This window comes from Simochromis diagramma, unplaced genomic scaffold (genome assembly GCF_900408965.1).
Source record: "Simochromis diagramma unplaced genomic scaffold, fSimDia1.1 OVJJ01000107.1, whole genome shotgun sequence".
NCBI lineage: Eukaryota > Metazoa > Chordata > Actinopteri > Cichliformes > Cichlidae > Simochromis > Simochromis diagramma.
The window spans coordinates 5,950,415-5,978,111 of NW_024387209.1; the positions used below are offsets into that span (position 1 = coordinate 5,950,415).

Below are 27,697 nucleotides of genomic sequence, written 5' to 3' on the forward strand. Positions count from 1 at the left end.
GCTAATGAAATGCTATTCCATATGTCACCAGATCACACTGCAGGTCTTAATGCTCAATTCCGATTTTTTGATCAAATCGGATTTTTTTTTTTGTCTGGTTGTTCACACTACAAATAAAATGTGACACCAAATGCGCTCTAGTGTGAACCAATCATTGGTGTGAACGGTTCACGGACCTCAAATTGGCCCGCATGCGCAAAAGAAGACGTCACACACAACGCGGTCTGTTTACGGAAGTAAAAATGGCGGCTACAGAGCTAGTAGGTGTTGTTGCAACAGTCTAGCAATTTCTGCACAGTCTCACAACCTCAGTTTCTGTCCATTGACTCGCTCCGTCTTCATGCTTTCTCGTTTGTCTTCTCCGGCGCTGATGGCGTCTGTCTTGTGTCAGTGACGTAAAAGACGGATTTAGTGCGACGTGACCATTCAAACAGCAGTCGCTTTCTGAAACATCAGATATGTATTCGATTCAGTACCACATACGAAAGTGGCCCAGATCGGATATGAAAATACTGGATTTGTGCTCTTCAGAGTGTCCGACCAAAAAAGTCGGATTTGATGCGCTTTCGCCTGCAGTGTGAACGTAGCCTAAAGACCTCTTCATTCAGTGCACATGTCTTTTTGCAGCTGTTTTAAATGTAGATGAGGAAAGTGTTATACATATTTCAGTTGCAGCACTCAAGTCTTTAACCACAGCACTGCACACGACTTCAGATTCCCCCGAGGTGGTATTTGTTTCTTTTGGTAGAATGGCACTAGAATGGTCCCTTGTGACTGATATTGTAAGAAATACATGGAAATCATACATAAGAAGACCAATGTCGCCCTCTCCTGGTTCAACTAAACCCGGACACTAAGATTGTGTATGAGTGACACAGACAGGGTGCTGTTATGACTTTATACACTTTACTCTTATTTCAATTTATCATTACAATTATATGTCTAAGTCTTATTAAATAAATATGTATTTTTAGAAAGACATGTTCCGTTTTCCTCTGATGACCAAAAAACTGACAACTGCCCACCTTTAGAGAGTCTTTCTTATAGCCTCATAGAGGCACACTTGTCAGTAGGGATGGGTATCGTTTAGGTTTTATCCGATACCGGTGCCAAACCGGTACTTTTGAAACGGTGCCGGTGCTCAAACGGTGCTCAAACCGGTGCTTAAAGAATGGAGAACACAAAATTGGTCCAAAAACCTCTCATGTTCAGCTGGTTTTTTGTAAAAAGATAACAATGTTAGCCTTTTCTGCAGCTATGGGGCATATATGGCATCACTCTTGGCTGGAAGCAGTGCTTAATCAATGGAAAAAACACAAACTTTGCCCAAAACCTCTCATGTTTAACTGTTTTCCACTTTTTCTTTGGTCATTTTAGCCTTTTTGGCCAGGGTGAAGGGAGTATCTGCCATCAAACAAGAAGACAGCCGCATGTAGCTATGATGATGTTTGCTAGTTCACCTTACCTGCGTTAATGTAATAACGTGGTTAGCCTACTCAACGTAAATTACACATGAACAACATTAAGCTACTCACGCAGAGAAGAACGGCTGCTGCTGCATCATCATCCTCATCATTTCTGCTACACTGGCAGGGCTAGGGGCCAGGACTCTCCTCTTCGGGGGTTTTGGGGGATATTGCTAACTCCGGGTCAGATAACAGGCAACCCACGCACAGTAGATGTGCTCGGTGTGAGGTCTCGCAGCAAGCTATCATACGGCGCATTTCTGGGCTTTTAAAAAAAAAAACCGCTATGCGTCGCCAGGTGTTTCATCGGATTTGAGGTGTTACCTCCTTTGACAGTATCACAGTATCAGCTTAAAGCACTTGTTGCAGGCTGCTGAGTTTGCATATATTGCTGTGAAGTACAGCCAGACTTTGACCGCTTCGCCTTGGGCATTTTTAATCTGTAGCTCTGCTCTAAAAGAACGCACGTACCTGGACCCGCCTACTATCCTCGGAAACGTAAAATTATTGGCTAGAAGTGTATCACAGCTCAGGGGAAAAAAAGCACCGAAATAAAGCACCGAAATGTGCGCTGCTTTTCGGTCTGGTTACTACCGTTTATGTCAGAACCGGTGCCACCATGGCACCGGACACCGGTACCCATCCCTACTTGTCAGAGATCATACGAGACATAACACGTGTTAAATATGTCAAATCTGATCTGATGTGAAAATTGCATGTTGCATATTTAATAAAACCGTGCAAAATTTAGATGTTATAATGTGAATATATATTGTAGCTATGCTACAATTATAGGCCACTTTATTAGATACACCTATTTCACTACTCATGAAAAGAAACTGAGGCTAGAATTCACGCAGGCTCATCAAAAGTGGACAATAGAAGAAATTGATACTGATTTAGTGATGGCTGCTTCTAGCAGGATAACACACCTTGTCTCGGAGCTCAAATTATCTCAAACTGGTTTCTTGTTGAATCTGTGCCACAACGAGTTAAGACAGCTCTGGAGACAACATCAGGTCCAAACTAATGCCAGTGGCTAATGAGTGTGTATGGATAAACATACTGGGGTAACATCCACATCCCACCTACAGGAGCTGCTCAGCCATGAAAACCTATGCCACAAAGCTCCTGGCTCACTTTTGTGTGCTGATATTAATGCCAGACGACATTTCCCCAGCAACCACATGGTTGCACTTTGGGCAGACTCATATGGCCCACTGTGAACTGCCCACTGTGGGCCCCAGTATTGCTGTGAAATGTTGGGCAGACTGTTTGATCTGAGCAGCGTACCCACTGTATGCCCACACATCCAGTACTCCCACTGACTGGTACAGAGTGTGGACCAGAATGTTGTTTATGATTAAAGCTTCTTTTAGCCACTCCCACAGTTTCAATAGCAAAAGTAACCAATTAAATGTCTGAGAGGTAGAGGAACAGAAACCACAATATCTACTCTGCAGCCCTACAAAGTATGATCAAAGTTCATTCAAATCTTTTCCAGCTGTTGTGTTTGCAAACAGAATGAAGCACACACTAACAAACACATCCGCTCTTTGATGGAGGTGACTATGATTCTTACAACTATAGTGTGTATTGACAACATATAAAAAGTATCCTATAAAGATATAAAATATCACGTCACATCTCTGCAAGATCAACAGATTGATCTTAAGTTCAATTCACTAATAATGCTATATAGAGCTATTTAAAACTATACAGTTTATTCTTTTACAAACCAGAAACAAATCATAAACCTTTGACTAAACATTTAAAATAATTTTACTGAACAATGAAATGAATAAAACAAATGTACTATATCCCCATAAATAAAACAAACAATAACTCAAAATAGTGGTCAAGTATATTAAAATGTGCTTCAACAGGGCAGATAACAAAAGCCTGCACTCTGCACTTGTTTTCACGGCATTACAAACTTCTTAACGTACGTACAAGGTGACATTTGAGCGGCTGTGCCACTATGGTTCCTCTTGTGTCCAAATAACTGTACTGGGAAAAAATGTATATTATGACATTTAAATTTCGCATGATTTTGTTAAGTATGCAAAGGTTATTCTACACAAAAAACAAAACCATCAGCATGTTCACACAACTGTATAATCAACCAATCACATGGCAGCAGCTCAGTGCATTTAGGCACTTGACAAGATCCAGATCCAGATATAAAATATCATTAGAGTCCGTTTTTTTTTTTGTTTTTGTTTATATATCATGTGGCACAAATGGGAACCTGAAGTCATTTCCGGTGCTGTGGTTAAAGAAAGTGAGCTCCACACTGGGAAAAACACGTTATTTTTATCTGCATTTGAAAGAGCTGGACAGCTGTGCTGAATGAATGAAATGACAAAGTATTTTAAAAAAAAAATCCACATGGCTGAAAACTTTCACGTGTTGCTCACTTTAACGTGACCACTCTGCTAGCCGAGTGAAGCTACATGCACATTTACATTCCCGTCTCTTACTCACCATCACGGACAGCCTGGTGACAGCACAAACTTTAACGGGGTTTTTAAAATATTCCGTGTCTGTGACAGCAGTGGACATGCAGGCTGGACGTGACCTCTCCCTGTGTTTCAAATCCACATGGTCAGCGCCGGTGTGTTTGTGTGAGGCGGTTGCTAGAGAGTAAATGTTTCTCACATGTTTTAATATGCATTCAGTTAATATAAAGCACATTTTTCTTAATGATTGATCACTCGAATAAATAAAACTTTGTTTTAACTATTTTAGCTGCTTTTCACTCAAAATCATTACTTCATGTGAAGAATTTTTTTTTCAGTCCCCCAGTTTTTTTTCACATGTGTAAACACAACACTGGTTCCTCCCTTGAGTTAGGTGCATTTTATAACAAATTCTTTAGTAATCAATAGATCACTGTTAAGCAAAAAATGGAAGACAGTCTGGCCCCTTGGAATGAAAGTACAGATAAATGAGGGGTGGCTTTTTGCACAGAACTGCATTTTTTTTTTTAAACTATAAGAGAATTTATTAGAAAGAAAGTGTACTTTATTGATCCCTGTGGGGAAATTCCTCTCAACCCATTCACTCAGTGAAGCACTGGGCAGCCATTGGGCGCCCAGGAAGCAGTGTGTAGGGATGGCACCTTGCTGAGGGGTACCTCAGGGTAGCTGTTCAGGGGAATCAAACCCCTGACATTCCAATCATGGGGGCACCACTCTACCTACTGAGCTATCCCTGACCCTAAAACACTATCTAAAGGACTCTTTTAAGAATGGGATTATGAAACTTGTTTGTTACCCAGGAAACGCTTAAACAGCGGATATGGCGATTGAACCCATAACCTTGTGTGTTATCAGCACCATATTCTAGTTATCTGACTCGTGGCCTGAATCGTCTGATCTGAAGCCAGCTGTAGAGTTCAGCTGATGAGCTGTGCAGATAGAGGTGGAAGCAGTCATTTATATTCCTTGTCAGCTAGCACTGCTGTTATTGTTTTAGGAAAGCCCGTGTTAGGTATAAAAGCACTCATGTGGAGTATTTCTGACTTCTTTTTTGCTATTTCTTGTTAATGAAGCCCAATTGGTAATAAGAAATGTGCTCAAGTGAACTCAGCTACTACATACCTGAGCTCACTTATGCACTTTAGTGGCCAGTATGGGGTTTGAACCCATGACCGTGGCTGTTTCAGCACCATGCTCTACCCACCTGAGCTAACCAACCTGCACGAAGAGTGGTCAAACAACAGTTTTTGTTTTCCAGGATTTCACTGAACAAAGACTAGTGGATCTATTCTGGACCTCCAATCAACTGAGACTACTAACGATGCAAAACCAACATAAATATCCTTTGGATAAAGCGTCTGACTTCGGATCAGAAGATTGAGGGTTCGAGTCCCTTCGTGGTTGGTTATGTGTTTGCTACAGAGAAATTCTAGTTTTATGTGTCGGTAAATGAGGGAAGGACCAGAAGCCAATCTACCATTACACATTAATGGCCGATTATAAATGAGGAACGCAGTTCGGGACTGATGTCTAATCAGCCTTACTGTTTCGTTGTTTTTTTTTTCTTACAGAAAAAGGAATTTCAAAAATATGCACATTAAAAAAATCAAAAATATAAAACTTGATAAAAGCTAATGCGAAACATTTAAATTTCACTGTTATGAAGTACATTAAGTGTTTAACGGGTGCATAAACAGCAGGTATGGCGATTGAACCCATAACCTTGTGTGTTACCAGCACCATATTCTAGTTATCTGACTCGTGGCCTGAATCGTCTGATCTGAAGCCAGCTGTAGAGTTCAGCTGATGAGCTGTGCAGATGGAGGTGGAAGTAGTCATTTATATTCCTTGTCACCTGACACTGCTGTTATTGTTTTAGGAAAGCCCGTGTTAGGTATAAAAGCACTCATGTGGAGTATTTCTGACTTCTTTTTTGCTATTTCTTGTTAATGAAGCCCAATTGGTAATAAGAAATGTGCTCAAGTGAGCTCAGCTACTACTTACCTGAGCTCACTCATGCACTTTAGTGGCCAGTATGGGGCTTGAACCCATGACCATGGCTGTTTCAGCACCATGCTCTACCCACCTGAGCTAACCAACCTGCATGAAGAGTGGTCAAACAACAGTTTTTGTTTTCCAGGATTTCACTGAACAAAGACTAGTGGATCTATTCTGGACCTCCAATCAACTGAGACTACTAACGATGCAAAACCAACATAAATATCCTTTAAAGCCTTAGTTTTGTTTTCATTCACAGTTTCATGTCACATTTGTTGGACATGCTGCGCCAACTGATTTAGACAGGAGTCACAACCTCAAGAGCTGTAGCAGAAGGGCTGTAGCTACATCGTAAGGTTTTAAAAACTGAGCTATAAAATGTGCTGTCGATGAATAGTGGTAATAAAAACCGAGAGAGGCCAACAGTGATCACTGCCTTTTTTAAGGGGCTTGTTCAGATTAAATAGAACAAGATACAAAGCATTAAACATGATAAAACACAACAGCCTTAATAAAAGCAGAGTAGTTTGGACCCAGAAACAGGGTTCATACATCATCACTTAAAGACTGGATATCCTACCTTCTGTGAATGTTTTAATGCAGTACAGTTGTTATTATTAGCACTATGGCAGTTAAAATAAATAATATTCATATAAGAAATAAAATTGTCTTTTGTAAACTGTATATGGTGTTAAATAGGCCTATACTACTGTACTTTAATGTTGGTCATAAGGGTGGTACTTTAAGAGCCATATATTTTATGAGGTGGTACTCGTTGTGAAAAGTTTGAGAACCACTGTTGTAGAGAGTGATAAATGAGAGAAAAGTGACACTATTTCAGATAGTGAATCACCAGGACTTCCAGCTGACGTCATCTGGTCTCTGTCCAGGCTATACTATCGAAGACCATGTGGCCTAATGGATAAGGCGTCTGACTTCGGATCAGAAGATTGAGGGTTCGAGTCCCTTCGTGGTTGGTTATGTGTTTGCTACAGAGAAATTCTAGTTTTATGTGTCGGTAAATGAGGGAAGGACCAGAAGCCAATCTACCATTACACATTAATGGCCGATTATAAATGAGGAACGCAGTTCGGGACTGATGTCTAATCAGCCTTACTGTTTCCTTGTTTTTTTTTTCTTACAGAAAAAGGAATTTCAAAAATATACACATTAAAAAAATCAAAAATATAAAACTTGATAAAAGCTAATAGGAAACATTTAAATTTCACTGTTATGAAGTACATTAAGTGTTTAACGGGTGCATGAAATAAAATAAAAAATACTCGTAAATTTTAAGAGGCTGAGTTTTATTTATTTATTTATTTCAAGACTGGCGGAACCTTTTAAAGGCGCCGCTGTTTGTCGTCGGTGTTGGAATTCTTAACTGTCAACAGGAACCGACTGAGGAGCAGCAGCGTGTGTTGTTGCAAGCTTTAGTACGTTTAAAGTATCGTTTTTCTCAGTGTCTCTATGTGTGTTAGGAGCTGTCGGGTTAGAATAATAACCGAACTTCACTTTAGCGCGTTTACAACTGTAGAGACACAAAAAATTAGCTTAACTTACACCTTGAGTACCAGACCTTGAAGTCTGGCAATTCAGAGCTAAAAGTGAAACATTTTGTAGTAAATTTGTTTCTAGTATCGTGTAGATTGTTGCCGAGTTAAAAAATTTGAACTATCGATGTAAACTGAAGTTTGTTATAAACTAAATATTCATTATATTTTATGAGAAACGTTGAAACCTCAAAAATGTTCGATTTTTAAATATAGTTTGGTTTTCTGGTCATTTGTTACTAGGTTATAAGCTCAAAAGGGTGAGAAAAACCACGTCTATAATCCCTTTTATTTTATGAATACACCTAGCAACACACATTTCTTTTTAACACTCGTGTTCAGTGTCTTTATTTTTATATTTTTCTTCATGCTTCGTCTTTGAATTCTAACAACGATCGCTGCGTGTTTAAGTCTCTGGAAATGCTATGTTAATTATAATACAGGCTAGATGGTTACCGAGTTAAAGAGTAGCTGCTACTCATGTGTGTATGCTCTAAAATAACACGATGACTCCTACCAGTATGTGATAAGGAGCAGTGGGATTTTAAATTCCTAATTTTTTGAACGGAGTTTGGACGACACAACCGAGAAAACCGCTGGCATGTGCGTCCACAGTCCTTTCGGTGTAAACTGGTGTCATAAAGTGACTGATTTGGTGTTTTTGAGTTTTCTAAATGATCCTGAGTCAACCTCTGTGTTGTGTAGTGTGTTTCTAATGACTTACTGACGAGAAACACTCGACTTCCTTCCCCGAAAACAGGAGCTGCCACTGCGGTCTGAACCTCCTGCAGTGCGGTGATTATGCGGCCGGCTCTGCGTCTATAAAACGCGGCTTCAGCAGAGCTCAGCCCAGGCTTTTGGGGGCGCATTCCTCGGAGGTGAGTGATTAGAAAACATTTTTGATATAAAATGAAATTAGACCATGTGTTCACTGGCATTCACTTTCAGAAACAGCAGCTCCTGCTTGCTTTGACCGACAAATATGACTACGAGTCCTGTGATAATAGGTGCTTTTATTGTGAAAGAAAATACTTTGCTGTTGTTTTAATTACTGTTTTTAGTGCAACCCTTTTTATAATATGAAAGCAACATTCTGTTGTAAGAGTTGGGATACTAATAATATTAATAATAATAATAACAATAATGATGATAATAATAATAATGATAATACAACATGTCCACCCTGCCTTTAAGTAGCTCTTTCGTCCTGTTTTCCCTGATGGAGAGAAGCGGAGCTCCTGCTGAGGACATCCTCTTCCGGCGTCCCTGGCTTCCCGTGAGCATCAGTGGGTGCCAGCTCCTGGCCAAGAGCTGGTTCGGTGAGACGGCGTACCATATCCTGCTCACCGACATGCACTGTGTGTGGGAGGAGAGGATGGACACAGCAGTCATCCAGAGCAGAGCACAGGTATGCACAAATGTGAACAGATAACCTGCGAGGCCTTGTGGAATTTACTTAGCAGGAAATCTTTATTCTTACTGTTCTTAAAAGCCAGATGAGCAAAAACCCGTGTTTGATGAATACATTCTTGTCCTTCATCATCAGGAGCTTAACAGGCGTTTGCGAGCCCCAGTCAAAGCCTTCTTCACTCACCTGTGTGAGGTGGTTAAGCCCTGCCTGGCGGGAGTCGGCAGCCAGACTGAAAACGAGGTTCAGATCTCTCTGACGAGACAGGAGGACGGTAGCATCAACATGAGGCTGAAGAGCGAGCTGGCAGGGCTCCCTTTCTACTGGGAGTTTCACTGCACCCCTGCCCCAGTGGCTTTGGTACATCCTTGCCTTTCAGATTTATTTTTTAAACCCTAATCGTGGCGGCTGGGCTGTCTGACTGTTTTGTGTGTTTCTTCAGGTGTGCATTCAGCTGGTGCGCCCCCTGCTGACGATGAGCCGCCTGCTGCAGCGGCAGGTGGAGCAGCTGGGAGGTCTGCTGGTGAGGAAGGACGCTGAGATCCAGGACTACAGAGAGAATGGAGCCACGCTCAGCAGAGGTACAGAGGCTGTTTGTAAGGTCGCAGCATTTCCAGCAGCACTTCCTTGTCTGTCGTAATGGGACTGTGATATGCACCTGGTGAAAGCTGGAGGAATCCACCATCACATTACCCACTGGTTTTTGGGCTGGTGTGTTGAAGTCGGAAGCAAACATATTGGTTAGCAAGCTGTGCTGTAATTAATCTAACAACATCTAAGCAAAATGCAGAAACAGTGTGTGGACAAACTAAATACGCAGATGGGGGCAGTGTCCAAATTATGGGGTGCAGCCAGTGCGTGGGCCTTGTCGAGGAAAACCTGTTATTTTACTGTTACTTGGTTATCATTTACAGGCACTGTCATTATTTCATCATTACTTCATTAGTCTGCATCACTTATCATCAGGTTATCATGGATCATTTATCATTTATGGTTATAGAAGAATCCTGCATTCCAGGTTTAATTCACTTGTACTGTGTTGGCCCAAGAGCTGAAGTGAAACAGAATGTTAAAAAAGAATGAAAGGTGTCCACTGCAGTTCCTGGTGAACTCTCAAATTGAGAAATGTTTGCACCCTTTCCTTTTCCAGCTCATTTGTCAACCAATCAACATTCAGTGTATGCGCAGTTTAACAACATACTATTGGGTTTTTACAGGTGCGTGTTTGCGTAACCCGGCTTGCAGACAAAACAAGTATACGTAACGGCCAGGTGCTGCTAATCAAATGCATTTGATTCATTGCTCATTAGCGAGTGTGAGCACCTGTAAAGAAGCAATAGCAGGAACAGTAAGGAGCAGCAAGAAAAAGATAATCCACAAGTGGAAAACATTCCCTCCAAGGTCAGACTGTGCAATGCTCAGTGAAAGTGTAAAAAACAAAACCCAAGAGCTCCATCTCAGACTGTACGGTTGGCACGGTGGAGGAGGGGGTCATGATTTGGGCTTGTTTTGCAGCCGAAGGACCTGGGCACCTTCAACCATCTCTGTATACCAAAGTATTTTGGAGTCAGGTGTTAGGCCATCTGTCCGGCAGCTAAGACTTGGCTCCAACTGGGTCATTTAACAGGACAATGATCCACAGCACAGCAGCAAATCTGTAACAGAATGGTCCAGTGCCATAAGAGTTGAGCAAAATTCCTCCATAATGATGTAAGAGACCGATTAGGTCTTAAACTAAATGATGCCTTTTTTATTCACTGTGTCTGCATTTTTGTTAGATTTTTTCTACTGAATAAAGAATGAGTTAGTGTGATGGTTTGTGTGTTGTTGTCCATCAGAGCTTGTATTTATCTAATTTTAAGATCTGCTATGGACAGGTCTTAAAACAAAGGCACATTAATTCATATTTAAATTTGGTCTACAGTGCAATTTTGTGTTTTCTGAAGTCTAGTTTTTGTTTTTAGTTAAGTTAAATGTTTTTTTAAATATTTTTCAGTTTTAGATTTATTTTAGCTTTAGTTCACCATGATAAGCTCAGTCTGTACCTTACACCAGGCTGTAGTTGTCAGATAAATGCGTTAATCTACTCTACAAGGGACCGGCAACACAAACGCTGATGATCACATTCAGCCTCCATGACTTTGAACCTTAATATAATTTAATCATCTGAGTTATAAAAAAACAAAATCACCTTTGCACAGCTATCATGAACTGGAAAACTGTTCATAGAGAACAAAATGTATTTTTGCAGTTTTCAAACTCTGTCCGCTCTTTGGCTACTCAGGTTAAACATGATACAGAAGTCACTTAGATACCTTCAAAAAGTTATTGTATGTTATTTTTATTTGTTCCTAAGTAAATCAGTTTGGCTGAGATAAGTTATAGTTCTCACACAGCTGAATAAACATCAAACAGAAAACTGATTAAACAGAAGTGTGAGATGGTAGAGAATTTACTCCAATGTCCTGTTATATTTTACGGAGCAAGGAGTAGACGGCTGAGTTTATTAAACTCCATTGAGACAGCTGGTGACGCAAATCTGAAGGCTAGACCGTCCCATTTCACAGCCTCGCACTTCTGGCCTTCTCGGTTTTCGGAGGATCCGGCCTTCGCGGTGTACGTGAGCCGAAGGGTGCAGCCCCTGAATTGAGATACAGCCTATGGGTGCTCACTCATTTGTGGAGCCATCCTGTAGTGGACATTAGCGGAAATGCAGTTTTTGGTACCTCCCCATAGGTTGCTAACTGTTTAGCAGTGCTTTAACTGCTTTTGTGACCCCTCAGTCTGATCACTGTGGAGTGTCATGATATCATGATTATAATCCAGATGTGTGTCTTTTTGAACCCAGAACGGCTGCAGACAGATGTTTTTGAGGAGCACACCCACAGAGAAGACTTCATTGCAAAGGTGAGAGGTCACACACACACACACACACACACACACACACACACACACACACACACACACATATGGAAAAGAAATCGTAAAAACGTACTCATGAAAGTGGCCACTTTCTCATTACTTTCATACATTGTTTTATTAAGTATCCAAAACATACAAGTTTCATTTATATAATTTTTCAAGGGATCTTATATCTGTTTTCACTCTTGTATGCTTTTCATACAAGTTTCACACAAGACAGATACAAACTTTATAAGATTTATATATATCTTTTTCATATGGGACGGACACACACACACACACACGCAGCCTATAGTTTGAGCTCCATTCCTCGTCATTAACCTGCTGTGGTGAGCTTCCTTGTGATAAACCACTGCGGTCGCTGGAACTTGAGCCGTGTGACGTGCTCAATAATCGCTGTGTGCCACTTCCTGCCAATCAGGATGAGGTGAGGTTAAGTCCCCGTGTGTGTGGGTGTGTACACTGTATTCAGGTGTGGAATTTCTCATCTCTTACTATGCTGACCCCTGACCTCCACTGTGTGTGTGTGTGTGTGTGTGTGGGGGGGGGGGGTGTGTGTCTGGGTTTTCAGATGCACCTGTTGAATTTTTCAGGACGGATACGACTGGTTATTTTTATATTTTTATTATGTTAACACTTCAGTGTGTTTTTCACACAGTTTCCATTTGAGTTTTGATACCCACATCCCTGCTGCCTTGACATTTGTCCACCTTCAAATACACTAGTCATACTGTATGTGGTAAAAAGGAGGAAAGCAAATCAATAAATATTTAATTTTAAGGGACAGACTGAACCATTAGGTTACAGCTGGTTTTGTTACTTTTTTTTTGGATCCAAATGTTTCAACCTTTGGATGTCTCAGACATTTAAATGTCATCTGTGTTACAAACAGAGCAGTACTCAGACAAAAAATAGCTGAATAAATGTATTATTCCAGTTCATTGTTTGTCAATTATCCAACCAAAAAACAACAACAACAAAAAAGTGTCTGTCTGTCCTTTCTTCCTTCACGGGAACTAGAGTCGATCAAATTATCTATATATTGTTATATGATTGATACAGACGCATTAAAATGTGTTCAGAATTTCCAAATCACTGATGATTCATCTCATAAGACATGACCCGCTGTTCTCCTCTACATAAAGTGATTTTTCAAATACTTTTAACCTATAAAAATCAGCCCTGTGTTTACTTGATGTTGGATCACCACTAAAGTTTGCAGTGGACTTGGTCATATTTACAGAGGTACCTACACATGTGGGTTTTTACAGGTTTCAGTCGTGGTAAAAAGGATGTTGCAGCATCATGACTCACTTTACTGCATCCTCTGATTTGATTTACAGTAGCAGCAGCGTTGTTGGCCATTACAACTAACTGCTTCTTATGCACACAGATGTTGTTGCACCTTAACTTAATATCTGATGCCTACTTATCATCTGAAAATGAGCACCATCGAAATCCATGTGTCCCGTTGTAAATCCTTAAGACCAATCAGTGTCCATTAGCTGGATTATCAGTGTTTTATGGGCTGACTGCGGTGTGCAAGGAGACGTCCTTGGATGACTTTAGCGATAAGTGGACTGTTTTTTTTTTGTTTTTTTCTCCCTGAGCTAATGTTAGCTGGTGTATCTTAAGTAAGGTTGAGGTCCGGACTTTGACTGGATCATTGCAGCACCTTGATCCTTTTATGTTCAGATCATTGTCCTGTTTCATGACCCAGATGTCCTCACATTTGACTCTAAAATACTTTGGTATACAGAGGAATTTATGGTCAACTCAATGACTGCAAGGTGCCCAAATCATCACCCCAGTACTGATATACTGTGTTTGGTCCACGTTGTTACCTTTTAGAACATCTTCCAAAGAAAGTCTAAGTATATTAAATTAAAACTTCCGCTTGCAGCTTTTCAGGCAGTATTTTGTGCATTTTACCTTAAACATCTTCTATGTATTTATTTATTTATTTAATTCTATTTTTTGGACCTTCATCCCTTGTGCGTATGCATGGTCTGTGGAAGTTTTTACGTTTGTTCAAACAAACTGTGGTAAGAAAATACAGATGAGTCACAGATTTGGTCGAACGTTCATACGCGCGGTCTATCTGTGAATAAGATCCACTGTCTCCAGAGGTGTTAAAAGATGCCTTCTTGTATGTCGTGGGGTTTTTATAGCTCTCAGGGAAATTTCCCGTCTCAGGTGAGCATGCGGGGAAGATGCTGCAGGGCTTGCTTGTGTGTCATCAGGTTGTTTTCGGGGAGGGAAGCAGCCTGTTTGTTGATGCTGTTTGTGTAAAAGGACAAACCAGGAAAGAATCACAGTTTCGTTCGGTGGAAAAGCTCCAGGTCAGGTACGATTATGACTCATGGAAAGTTACATCAGGGTCACAGTGGAAGCTCTATTTTCTGCTTTTTTAAAAATATTTTTTCTGGGCAATCAGTGTTGAGCCAGGCTGGGTGAAGTGGACAGTCAGAAACCACAGAAGAAGAAGAAAAGTGCTGCAGTAGATCAAAGTCTTCTTCTCTCATGGCAAATTACACCGGGCTGCGACCAGGCCGCCCTCAGACCAAAGTCCAAACTGAAATAAAAGTGTGTCTGGGAAAAATGTTGCCGCGATGCGTCAAGCAGAGAATCACACACGCGATGGATAGACTGCTATTTGTGTGTGTGTGTTTAGCATGTGTGTGTAGTATTTATCTATCAGGGTCAGGCTTTTGCATACCTGTACGCGTGCATGTCCGTGAATGTGCCATCCCTGTGTTGTGTTTGTGTCGGCATCTCTATCACCATGAGAACGTCCACGGCAGCCCATCATACTTATATTTAGTTTCTTTTTTACTCTCCTGACGTCATGGCGTCAGCAATCTTCTGTAGCTCTCTGCCAGATAATGAATGAGCCCGTTTCCAAAAATGTCACAGTAACAGACGGATCAGAGCTGCAGGTACAACACACAGTCTGTATTTGTGCTCTGCTGTTGCTGTTTTAAAAAAAACAAAAAACAACAAAACAACCCGGCTTCAGTTTCAGCTTCAGTTTTTCTTCCTTGAACTTGAACTTCTTTGACATTTACACAGTTATTTACGTGCACAGTGCCAACACAGAGCGGCACAGACCAATATCTTCAGAAATCATCCACCTCATCACCCTCTCCTTTACCGTTTCCACGTGTGTGTGTGTGTGTGTGTGTGTGTGCGTGTGCATGTGTGTGTGCGTGTACCATTTGTGGCCTCTGGTTTCCCACATTAAGGGGAGTAAAGGGCAGAGGGACAGTGAGAGGGAGACGATGATGACAGGAACTGTAGCTTTTATTTTCTACTGCAGCTTTCCATGCAAAGCCCCTCCCCACTCGGTCACCACACAAACACCCCACCCAGCTCAGGTCAACATTTACATGGGTGGAATTAGTCTGTGCTTCCCACTGATGTACACACACACACACACACACACACACACACACACACACACACACACACACACACACACACACACACACACACACACACTGGGAATTAACTTGGGCACAGGCTAAAGCTGGTCATGGAGCCAGAGGATGAAAAAAAAAGTGTTCAAATCCTTTTAGGATCACATCAGCTTCCCTTTAGGACCTAAATTTGAGCGGTGTGTGTGTGTGTGTCTGCGCTTGTGCATCTGTGAGGACCAGTTCTACAGCGTGAGGATACTTTTAAAAACCTGTTGTGTTTTTAAAAGTGTAGCTGTTTTTTGTAAACCCCCCCCCCCCCCCCTTTTTTTTTTTTTTTTTAAATACATGTTTTATAAGGTTAGGACTTTTTTTTCTCTGTTTGTTTTTGTAAAGTGAGAAGCCCCGTTTTAAAACTGGGGAGTTTTGGACATTTCTTTTTGTAAAATAATGGCCATTGTTTAATATGAGGTTAAGAGCCTTTTTTAAAAAGCGTGAATGTTTTAGTAAAGTGAGAACGCTTTTCTATAAAGTGCACACTTTATGTAAAAAGTGCCGTTATTTAAAAAGTTTTTTTTTTTGTTTTTTTCTTGAGTTTTGAAAAATAGGGATAATTTTTGTAAAATTATAACTTTTTCAAAATTGAGAGGTATCCTTGTTGAGGACTTTTTTGTGTAAGGTGTGATTTTTGCAAAATACTCTGTTTATCAAATAAACACTTTTTTTGTAACGCTAGGACCATATTTTATTTAGAAATTGAGGATTATTTTTCATAAAATTATGTTTGGTTTTTCCTTTTTTTTTTTTTGTAAACATAGGACTGTTGTTTATAAAGTGAGGACCTATTGTAAATTGAAAAACCCTTTTTATAAAGTACTGGGTATTGGTAAATTTAAATTATTTAAAAGTGATCAGTTTTTGTTTTTTTTGTACAATTAGAACCTTTTCCAACATCTGTAACATTAATTATATATTTTATAAATACAGTGTTGGGAAGGTTACTTTTAAAATGTTTTCCACTACGGGCACAAAATATAGTTTGTAACATACTCTGTTAAGTTACTTAATGTGAGTAACGTATTCTGAATACTTTGGATTACTTAATATATTGTCATGCTTTTTAGAATTACATGACTGTACTATTGCTGTGTGATTTATTACTATTACTGAAGGCTGCATTACAACCTGCTAGCTGCAAATAATCATGGGCGGTTCTGAAAGCAGACAGAAAGAAAATATATTACTGATACAGAAATAGTTTTCTATACGAATCAGTAATATATTTTCTTTCTGTCTGCTTTCAGAACTGCACATGATTATTTGCAGCTAGCAGGTTGTAATGCAGCCTTCAGTAATAGTAATAAATCACACAGCAATAGTACATCAAAGATACTGAAGTGGCACATGTGCGTGTGTGCGTGTGACAAAATGAAGCCCTTTTTGTGAAATGAAGGATTTGTTTGGTAAAGCAACCTCTTTTCACAAAGCCATGACTCTGTATAAATTAAAGTGAGGATGTTTTGTGACATGAATTCATTTTAATGTAAAATGAAAACAAGAGTGAGAGCTTTTCTTTCTTGTTCATTTCTTTTTCTTTGGGTGACATAAAGTTGGGAAGTTTTCTTGGCTGGTCTTTAGGTTGGGATCGACTTTCAGAGACTTTTTTTTGAAGGTTCCTAATATCTTGGGGTTCAAGTTAACGTTAGGTAAGGGTCACGATGAGGGACCTCATGTGCCTCGGGATCCACACGGCGATGGAAGTACAAATTTATTGTGAGTCAGATGGCAGCAGCTGATGACCTGGCAGAGGGGAGTGTCACACAAAGCATTTTGTGACGCATGGTTTTGGTTTTCAGAGTCAATTGTTGGCTCGTGTGTGTGTGTGTGTGAATGTATCACAGGCCCTGTTTATTATCTTTTACATGCATGTGTGTGTCATGGTGACGCATGCTCTGCAGTTTTCGGCACTGTGCTCGCAGCACCAGCAGCAGCGTCACAGCTGTTGACTCTAAACTGAATTGTCACTGTTTGGGAACGATGCCCGCTTCCTGTTTCATGAGACGGCGGCTTCACAGCTCCACTGACAATTAGTGGCCACTTCTGACCAAAACACCTCACTTGAGCTGCACAGACTCACATAATTGAGCCAAAATGTTGCGGCTTCCAAATTTGGCATTCCTTACTCCAAATTTCCAGCTTTTCTGGCTTAAATTGAAGGTTTTCCTGGTCAGGTTTGAGTTGGATTTGCTTGAAACTGCTTACAAACAATGAATCAGAAACTATTTCTTTCTTCTTTACAGTGCAGCTTTCCATCTCCAGTAAAAGCGCTGTATTGGGTTGTGTGTTCAAATTGCTGAGGAAATTATCCTTAAATGCTACATCGTGCTCCACGTGAAGCCCTGTGCGGCTGGTATAACAGGAGGAGTTGAATCCTAATATCTGTGTGCTTCAACCAGAGTCTCTAAGTTAAGAGCAGGGCAGGAAACTTAATTTTTGCATCCACTGACCACAGAGCCTGACGATTCCAAAATACACACTTTGACTTTCAGCAGCTGAATATGACTTTGAGAATAAGGAGAAGCTGCAGATATTGATCAGTTTGCTGTCTGCAAATGAGGGAAAATTAAAGGACAAAACCAAAAGCTCCTTAAACTTAAGCACAGTTTCTGAAATGCATAAATCAAGTAAAATACATAAATGAAAACTGCTTTCATGGTTGGAAAACAGGACTTGTCTCCCATTTAATCTGACTTTAACTTCTTTATGTTTATTGTTGTCAACAGTAAATTCTAATATGGATTAAATATTTTTAAATTCAGATAAAAAATGCAGATAAGGAGGCTGAGGAATTTAAGCCCTGAGTGATATCTGCAGGCAAAACCTGGGGTAAAAAGGAGCATGAAAGAGAATAAGCGAGCTTTAAAAAAACAAATATGACCAGGAGTGTTATTGGAAGCCATGGCAACAGAAATGAATCAAGTGCAAGTACAATGAACCACAGTTTAAATCAAAAACTGTTGTAAACATACGAGGAAAAAAACCCCAAACTTGCTTCATAACAACATTGATTGTTAACCTGTCGTTCCCCTGTTGTTGTTACAAGTCGCTGAATTTTAATGCTCTTCCTAAAGTCAGGAATTAGTCAGGATCGGTCCACACTGAAGCACAAGGCCTGAGTTTTACTACTAAAACATCTAATATACATTTAAAAGGTCCTTAAATATCAGTGAGGTGGAAATGTAGTTAAATTAGTGCAAAAACATGCTGGTGTGGAAATGGCTTCACAGTTTTAGGGTAATTTTGTGTTAGCATATCAAACTGGAAAACAAAGGGGGGGGGGGTGGCAAAGGAAAAGTCTTGAAAGGTACTTTCAATTATATACAAAAGCCTTTCAATAAAAAAAATGTAAGACATGATAAAGTCTGCCTTGAGTGATTAACAGTTTATAATACATCACCAGGACTCTAAATAATCCAACATGTATCTTAACTGAAGATCTAGAAGAAGCAACCGTGTGTTTTAACATCTGTATCTGTTTTCTCTTTGCTGTGGAGGCGCGCCGGACTCTATAATTTCATATGTGAGGCTGAGAAAACAAGACAGTTATTGTAGGAGCAGGAGGAAAGAAGGATTTGAGGAAGGTGAGAAAGGTTTTTCTCTCTTTACGTCTCTCCTCTGTAAATCATTGACCGTTGTGCTCATAAACAGCGGTGTGCGGCACTTTGTGTCATGGACCTGAGGAATTCAGGGCCTACGTGGTAAGTAGGCGAGGCTAGAAAGAGGCAGCATTTACACTCTTCAGCAGCAAAGTGATGGAGAATATTTAGCTTCTTGGTCACCGTATTCAACCTGATATTCTTGGTGATATCTAAAGACTCGATATTCAGTTGTTTCCAGTGTTTTTGCTTGGTTAGTGACCGAGCTATTGTAGCAACTAAAATGACTGAATAGTGTCTTTATTTCTACAATTTTTTTTTTATGGTTTTGTTTACATTTATCAGAAAATTTTACAGATAAAAATAATATGATGTCATTTACTGAGGCTTTTAGTCATTTCCATATGAAAATGAGTGTTGCCTGCTTGCCTGTTACTTCTTTTAAAACAAAATTTCTATGTTTCAGTAAAATTACGGGTGAATTTTGGGTGAATAATATATTTCAGTATGCTTTTATCATTTAACACCAACATTTTAGTTAAGTAGCACAGGCCTACAGACTGGTCTGCAACCATTTGGCAACCACCAGTCATGAGGGAAAAATTAGTATTCCTTGACCTGTTGTGATTGAAGGTTGAGGGCAGCAACAGGGAAAATGACTACTAAAGCCACAAAAACACAGGCCTACAGACCAGTCAGTAGCCCCCTGGCAACAACCTGTTGCTATGGAAAAGTATGTATTCTGCAAACCGTTGGCACAAACCTCCTCGTGCTTGCTTTGGCTGCTAGCATATTGGTGCAGTCATAGTTTGCATGGAAGTGGCAGACTTGTCTACAAACACTGTCCAGCTGATCTCAGAGCTGTAGTGAAAATGTGAAAAGTGTGCTGCAGACCAAACCAAGTAAAAGCTGTTCCTCAGCACTGCAGCCGACAAGTTTCAAAAGGAGCAACTTTTACTTTCAGAGGAAACGGTCTCCATTCCTGGTTTGTGTCACACTTTTTAAAGTTTTACTACCATTTGACAAGTAGTTAGCTCATATTTGCTGGCATTCTTTACTAGCTGTTTCACTCAGTGACAGTCAGGAATCACAGTCAGCCAGTCAAAATGCACATCAAATATGGCATATGGAATAGGGAGGGCTAGAATGGGCAATAATGGCATTCACCCTGCTGGTAACCCAGTTGTTGCTTGAATGGTGTCTCTGCAACAAATCTTGTGGATGGATAGAGAAGGAAAAATAAAATGTAAAAAAAAAATATATATATATATCATAATATATCCTGGAATTCCCACCAGTGAAGTAATCAGATTCACCGTTACGTGTATGCTTCTGTTTCAAACTAAATCTGATTAGAAAAGGTGAAATATCTCAAATACTTATTTCAAACACTCAGAGTATTTAAATTATTTGAATATCTGAAAACTGTCAAAATGAGAACATATTTCAATGTCCGTAATGTAAAACTGTCTGTCTTAGTGTCTGTTTGTGAAGCAGACTTTAAATAACTATTAATGGCTAGATGTTCACCGGACATCTTCTCCTGATTCTCTGGTCTTTGTTGCATAATTAGTTCATTTATTTTGTTGTTTTTTAGACTGTGGACAAAGTTGCATTTATTTATTTTAATAGAGTAACTTGTGTCTAAGGAGCTTGAAAAGAAAAGCTTCTTGAAGATGTTTCACCTCTCATCAGAGCTTCTTCAGTTCTAAGAGCAATTCATGGAGAGTCACGGATTTTTTTTTTAGCCCTATTGGGAGTGTCCTTACGAGGGCTGTGGACCCCCTATGGATCCTCTGCCTAATCACACGAGCCAAGGTGTGAAAACGGGCATGGGTCACCATCAGCCAAAGTTTCGGGTGAACACATTGTGAGACCTTGCCCCACCCTATCATGTGACTTACTAAGATCAAATGACCCAAGATGTAAGCGGGCGTTAAGGTGTCTGGGAAGGGATCACAAAACTCGATTATAGATGGCAGACAGTTGCTGTCTTAAAGCCCCGCCCTCTTTTCAAAGATGATCAGTCACAGTGGACATAGAGGACTGAAATTAGCCATCTATCTTTCACAACCCTCATAGGGACACTCTCAATAGGGCTTAAAAATCTGGGACCCTCCAAAAGTTGCCCTTAGGACTGAAGAAGCTTCTAGGATGAGAGGTGAAACGTCTTCAAAAAAGAAACTTAAAGGAGTCCAGATGCTTTTCTTTCCAAGCTCCTTAGACTACGATGACCTGGATGACTGAGAACCTTCGCAGACAGTAACTTGTGTCAGCGGAGTCATTTTATCAATAACATTACGGGTGCTTCACAAGTTTTTGTACAAGAAAATGTGACAGTAACCATTCTCTCAGGATGTGTAAATCGGTGTTACACACATACACTGTAGAGGTAGGGGGGAAAAAATTGAAACAGCATAGTACCGCAATATTCTACATTGTAATATTGTATCAGTACAGGGACACCAAATATTGATATTTTATTAAATGAATTCTGGGAATACTACAAACAAGAGGGCTCATCCCACCTGATAGGAAGCAACCTTTCTACAAACAGTTGCAGTCTGACTTGGACTGACTGCAATCACTCTGACAGATTGCGCTGAAAGCTTGCAAGTAGTTGCTGTCTAATTTATGCAATGCAAATGTGAAGAGACTGCCAAGATGTTGTCTTTAGTCTGAATGAGTTTTTGTTAATAAGAAACTCAACAAGACTCCGTTCAGCTAGCTGACGGCTGGTTGCATTTTAGTTATATTTCTATAGAACAGGAAGGTGGCTGAGTACAAATGTGATAGTTAAATGTGAATTTCTGTCTATGTAGACAGCAACACATGTTATATTTGATGATTTGATGATCCCCGATAATTATTGTATTATCAGAAATGGATTGTATGCAATTGCCAGCTTGACCCCATTTACTCCCAGACTGTTATCAGTTTGATATCGGTCTGATAACAGACTGATAGGAGACTGACTCTGTCTTATGGCAACATTTATGGCAGGTTTTTAGTGAACATGTTGTTCTTCTTGACAATCTCATTTTGCATCAAAAAAATAACTGAAGGGAGATAACGTTATCTTATTGGATAAAGCGGATATGGACAAAGTTTAACTTCGAGGATGTAATTTGCAGTTGAAGAAAGGTGATAAATCACAACATCTGTTATTGTAAAAACTCAGCATGTCGCAGAATGCTAAAAATTTCAATAACATAGTATCATGAGTAAAATATTGTGATAGTATTATATTATCAGGTGAGACACTTGACAATATAATACTAGTCCCACCTGTAGTCATTGCACTTAAAACATAAACTGGACCTTCATTAAGTCAGTGAAGACCTTTAGACATGAACCAGTGAAGAACAGAACATCATCATCATCATCCTCCCTGATGTGGTAGAAAGTCATCCTGCTGCATATCAAACCCAGCAATACCCACGTACAAAAACTGGCTTCTTGGGAGATTTAACCACCATTGCCACCTCAGCACTTGTGACCTTACTCATGAGATGGTAGGCTGGGAAGTGGCTTGAACCACATCAAAGGTGACGACCCCACTAGAGTTTATATAAGCCTGGCACTCCCCACCAGCTTTTAAAACTCAAGAAGCCTTTCAGATAAGACGTGAAACATCTTCATGAACCTAAAAGAAATTGGGTGCCTTTGACTCGAGCACTTTCCATTCAACATGTTCTCACTCCCGAGGAGTAATATTTTACGCTAGGTGACAAATCGCCAACATGTTACGCTTCCAGGCACCCAGCACGTTCCTAAATGACGAGATCGGAAAAATTAGGAAATATGAGAATTGTTTGGAATCAGTCAACACATGTACGTTCATTTTTCTCAAATCGCTTTGGAAAACACTATTTCACGTCATTAAAGCACTGGTTATGGTTAGGAATAAGGTTATGGTTAGGGTTGGAATATATGGCTGGAACGTCAGTTGAATTCAATTATATTTATTAAACACCACATCATAACAACAGTTGCCTCAAGGCGCCTCATATTGTAAGGTAATGGCCCTACAATCAAACAGAGAAAACTTTCTTTGCTTCAGGTTTCTGTCAAGCTGAAGGCATTGGACTCAAATGGAAACTGTTTAGTACTGACAAAATTAAAACTCGAATATATATATATATATATATATATATATATATATATATATATATATATATATATATATATATATATATATATATATATATATATATATTCTTGAAAGGTCTAAAGAAAATTAGCCCACATACCTTGAAAGTAGCATATATGGAAGGACTGATGAAAAGTTGAAATTCTCATAGCCATTAGCAGCCACTGAAGAAAATACCTCTACCTTTAGCTCCTCACATGTGAGGAATTGCTGCTTGTTTCTGGCTTGTATCACTGCAAACTGAATACCTTTGGCTTTGTGGAAACATCTCTTGGGCACTGGGAACTTGTGATGGTGCTATTTTTCGACACAGACTACATTATTAATCATGTAATGAAAATAATCATTATCTACAGCCGCAGTTTGTCCTCTTTACGTAAGGAGCAAAAGACTGCATAACAAAACCATGTACGTACAGTAGATCCTCCTGCGTCTTCTGTCAGTTGCGCACAGTTTCCACAGGGTTGTCCCTGATCTGGGTCTGTAATTAGGCCCTCTGTGGCCTGGCTGCTTCCTCCCTCTTCAGCTGCTGGCCTCTGGGCTGTGTCCCAGCCTGGACCGGCCGAGAGCGGCATCCCGCAAAGACATCACGAGCCTGCAAGCAACATGAGAGCAGGGGCACAAAACTCGGCAGCGGCAGAAGCAGTAGAGTTTATTGGCATGTGAACACATTGGGTGCAGTTTGCGACAGCTGACTCCTGCAGTTCATAAGCCCATTTAGAGCAGTGTGGAGTAAGCATGCAAGGCATCAAGCTGGACCTGAAACGGCTCTAAATTGAGGAGCTTTCATCAAGAAAAAGAGTTTATGGTTCAGTATCAGCTTTTGTCAGGTGTGAGCTCGAGTAATTCACTCCAAAACACTGAAACAAAACTTGACTGATAGAGGATTCACAGGTCCGCTAGGGTTTCAAGCGACCTCTGACAATCGAAGGTATAAAATCCATGAACCGGCAAACTCATCTACCGAGACATGCACTTTAATGCATCGGCTTTGCAGGCAGACTTGGAAAAATGTCTAATATTTGCTTGCAGCTGTGTTTGTGCATCTGCGAGCGAGTGTACTCCCTATCATTGGACTCTGCTGATGGTGGAGAGAACAAAGTTGCTCTCTGAGGATTTTGGAGAGCCATACAGATATTTATACTTGAAAACATAAAAAAAAATATCTGGCAAAATCTGATAAGATACTTCACTGTTCTTTAAAACTATTGAACATACAAGTTGTTAACTGAAAGGGGGGAAAAAAGTCCAGTCGATCAGTGTAAACATCCGAAAATATACAGAAAAGAGAGATTAAATTCCATCAACATAAATACTGCGTGTTTATTCAGGAGCCATATGCATGCATTCATGCGTCTTCCGGAAAATCTTGATGGAAAGTTTGCATGAGCTCTTATGAGGAATCCCATTGAGTTTCCCAGCTGACAAATCAGTGTGAGTGTTCAGCTTTGTGTTAACTTTTAACATCAGCCTAAGGGGAGGCGTGACGACAGTGAGCGGTCACTGAGGACGTGCAGAGGTAAAAGGTAAATGAAGTGAAGGTGTGGATAATGTCAGAGCAGACAAGACCCTGGGATTTATGTAAAGCTGTACGATGCATTTATTTATTTATTTTTTTACCAGTAGGTTTTGGGCAAGATACTAGCCCCAAGGTGCTCTCCGATGCATTCATCTGACTGTGAATGTGTGTGAATGTTAGATAGAAAGCACTTAGGTAGAAAAGGCATATGAATGGGTGAATGAGGCATGTAGTATAAAGTGCTGTGAGTGCTCAAGCAGAATGGAAACACGCTTTCTGAGAACCAGTCCATTTATCATCTATTTGTTTCATTTCTATGTTGTTCTGTGTTTTTATTTCAACATATCAGTGGGAGAACCAAAATAAGGGTCAGAAGCTTTTGTGAAACGTTTTGACTGACATTCACAATCGACACGACTGCTGAAAGGCTCAGATGACGCTTTACTTGTTGACTTCTCGCTATGTCATCATATTGGGCCTAACGCTTGAGAAGTTGTTATTGCCCTTAAAGGTAACACGATGTCCTCATTACTCCGGCCTCTGTGTGTGCCACTCTGTGTGTGAGGAGATGCACTTAGAGCGAGATTGAGAGCATCCATCAATCCATTTTCTTCCGCTTATCCAGGGCTGGGTCGCAGGGGCAGCAACCTAAGCAGAGAAGCCCAAACCTCCCTCTCCCCAGCCGCCACCTCCTCCAGCTTATCCGGGCCAGCCGAAACATATAATCTCTCCAGTGTGTCCTGGGTCTGCCCTGGGGCCTCCTCCCAGAAAACCTTGCCCAGGAGGCACCCAGGGGGGCATCCTTGTCAGATGCCTGAACCACCTCAACTGGCTCTTTTCGATGTAGAGGAGCAGCGGCTCTACTCTGAGCCCCTCCCGAATGGCCAAATTTCTCACCCTATCTCTAAGGGAGAGGCCAGCCGCTGCACCAATCAGTCTGTCGATCTCCCACTCCCTTCTCCCATATCTCGCGAACAAGACCGCGAGATACTTAAACTCCTCCACTTGCGGCAGGAACTCATCCCCGACCCGGAGTGGGCACTCCACCCTTTTCCTTTACTGCAGATTTATTATTTATTTATTTAACAAAGTTATGCACATAAACACCTCAGTGAGGATTATACGTTAGTAATTTAGCTCGGGTGTCAGTAGACAAAGACAAGGACATTGTATTATTACCTGAAAAGATTCTATAAATGCATCCTTGTTATCAGCATGAGGGGAAACTGTAGAATGACTATGAAGGTCCAAATTTAGACCTGGAAAATTGAAAAAATAGAAAAATACGTAGACTTTAAGTAATTTTTTTGTGTGGACAGTAGTAGATTTCAACAGTTGATATTAGTGTTTTAAGGGAGCCAGAGGGGAAAAAGGAGAGTCTGAAAGACTTTAGAAGTGCTCAGGCCAATTCGTTATTACTTGTTTTGTTAGACGCCCAATTAGCAGAAATACCAGTGAATCACCTGACTTAGACGTCATTCTGTGCAGATCTTGAGATTGTAGTTGCAGCTTTTTAGATTTTCTTTTCTTTTTCTTTCTTTCTTTTTCTTTTTTTTGCTGATTAGTCAGGACTCATTCATCAATTTAAATGTGCCTTTTGTTTCCAGAGGATGTGAGTGTTCAGGGTTCAAACATACGATTTCTGGGATTCGGGGCAGGAAGTTGAGGTCACGATGAGAGAAAACGAGGTCGAGAGGAATGAGGTGAGCGTAAACATGAGGTTGGGGAGGATGAGGGAGAGTGAGTGTGAGACTCTGAGGCACCATACCCCTCCTCTTAAAAAACAGCAGCAGCGACTTGTCTAAAATCAGAGCTGTTTACCTGCTAATAATAGAGAAACACCAGCACGCTGCCAACTCTTCCACCCGTCCTTTCATCGCCTTCCCCACACATGATGCTTTACTGTAGGGCAGCCATGGGGGAGGGGCTCAGGAGGCATGGCCTCCAGGTGAGCGTTCCTTCTCCTCGTGGACTTTGCTCTATCACAATAGCAGGGAGGAGCTTTCCCGAGCTTAGCTCTACAAAATGGTCAAGAGGTTATTGACCTGCTGTAATCTCCTTTTTTATTCCTCATCTGCTGTTTTCTTTTCTTGCCAACAACAGAAGATAACAATCCTGCGGTTGCTGTGTTCACACCTCGGGAGTCACATTCGTGCCGTTCCTCAAATACAGAAGTATTGAAGCTAATTTGTACACACCAAAAATAAATCAATAAAAACAACACCCCCCCCCCCCCCCCCCCCCCAAAAAAAAAAACCCCCCAAAAAAAACAACTGCATTGACTTTGACTGAAAGCAATCAGTTATCATTAAGATAAGGTAAAAGGCACAGGCCAAAAGACGGGTAAAAAAAGAAACTTTTTTAAAACACTCAATAAAATAAACAAAAGGACACAAAAGAGAACAAAGGAGGTGGAAAAGTGAAAGTTGGGAGTGTTTTTAAACTGAGAACTTTTCAGGATTGGAAACAACAGGGGAACTAGAAACGGGTAATGGAAACTATTGGACATCGATTTAAAAAAACATAGAAAGACGAGGCAGAGGAAGGAACAGACAGGGGACACTGAGGGAACTAAACGCATCAGAAATAAATTCAACTAAACAGGTTAATAAACCGAGAATTTAAACCTGAAAAAATATGCGAGTTTATGGGGACTGACTATTAGAGCTTCCAGTAGATATTAAAGGAACTGCAGATTTCAGTAGTTCTTCTTTTTTTCATAGAGGTTGCTGTTTGTGTTGTTTCTTTCCAACTTTCTTTTTTGACATACAAATGATCTGATATGAAATTGTCAACATCCATAGCTTATAACTCAGAATTTTAATAATATAATTTTCATTTAACATGACAGACCAAAACCATTTTTTGTAGCAGGCTGTAAAGATGTTTTTTTTTCTGGTGTGAAGTTGAGCATTTTAACATGAGTCTATGGAGATTGATTCAATGTTTGGAGTCAGCTTCAGGTGGCCATTACAGGAATTGCAGCTTTTGACAGTTCAGTGTAAGTTTTACTTGTTTAAACGCTGGAGGCTTCTGCTTGATAAATAAAAATGAACACTTTAAGTGACAAGCGGCATCAGTACTGAATGTTTTAGTAAAGTTAGCAGCAATTTATTGCTTTAT

The 27,697-nt window shown here is 40.3% G+C and overlaps 1 protein-coding gene and 3 non-coding genes across 5 annotated transcripts in view; 2 read left to right on the top strand and 2 right to left on the bottom strand.

Moving 5' to 3' along the window:
* Window positions 1-5,094: 5,094 nt before the first annotated feature.
* Window positions 5,095-5,168, bottom strand: trnaf-gaa. Its single transcript has one exon. It is a non-coding gene; the product is annotated as a tRNA-Phe (tRNA).
* An 808-nt stretch (window positions 5,169-5,976) lies between these two features.
* Window positions 5,977-6,050, bottom strand: trnaf-gaa. The gene has a single exon. It is a non-coding gene; the product is annotated as a tRNA-Phe (tRNA).
* An 801-nt stretch (window positions 6,051-6,851) lies between these two features.
* trnar-ucg lies at window positions 6,852-6,924 on the top strand. Its single transcript has one exon. It is a non-coding gene; the product is annotated as a tRNA-Arg (tRNA).
* A 395-nt stretch (window positions 6,925-7,319) lies between these two features.
* Window positions 7,320-27,697, top strand: part of nhej1 (nonhomologous end-joining factor 1) — a 30,903-nt gene continuing 10,525 nt past the window's right edge. The window contains exons 1-6 of one of the 2 annotated variants that reach the window (XM_040051515.1): window positions 7,320-7,383; window positions 8,261-8,378; window positions 8,695-8,908; window positions 9,047-9,268; window positions 9,351-9,489; window positions 11,757-11,815. In XM_040051515.1, the coding sequence (XP_039907449.1) occupies window positions 8,720-8,908; window positions 9,047-9,268; window positions 9,351-9,489; window positions 11,757-11,815 (609 nt within the window). In that variant the 5' untranslated portion in view covers window positions 7,320-7,383; window positions 8,261-8,378; window positions 8,695-8,719. The remainder of the gene's footprint in view (window positions 7,384-8,260; window positions 8,379-8,694; window positions 8,909-9,046; window positions 9,269-9,350; window positions 9,490-11,756; window positions 11,816-27,697) is intronic. The other variant, XM_040051514.1, reaches the window with a different exon arrangement.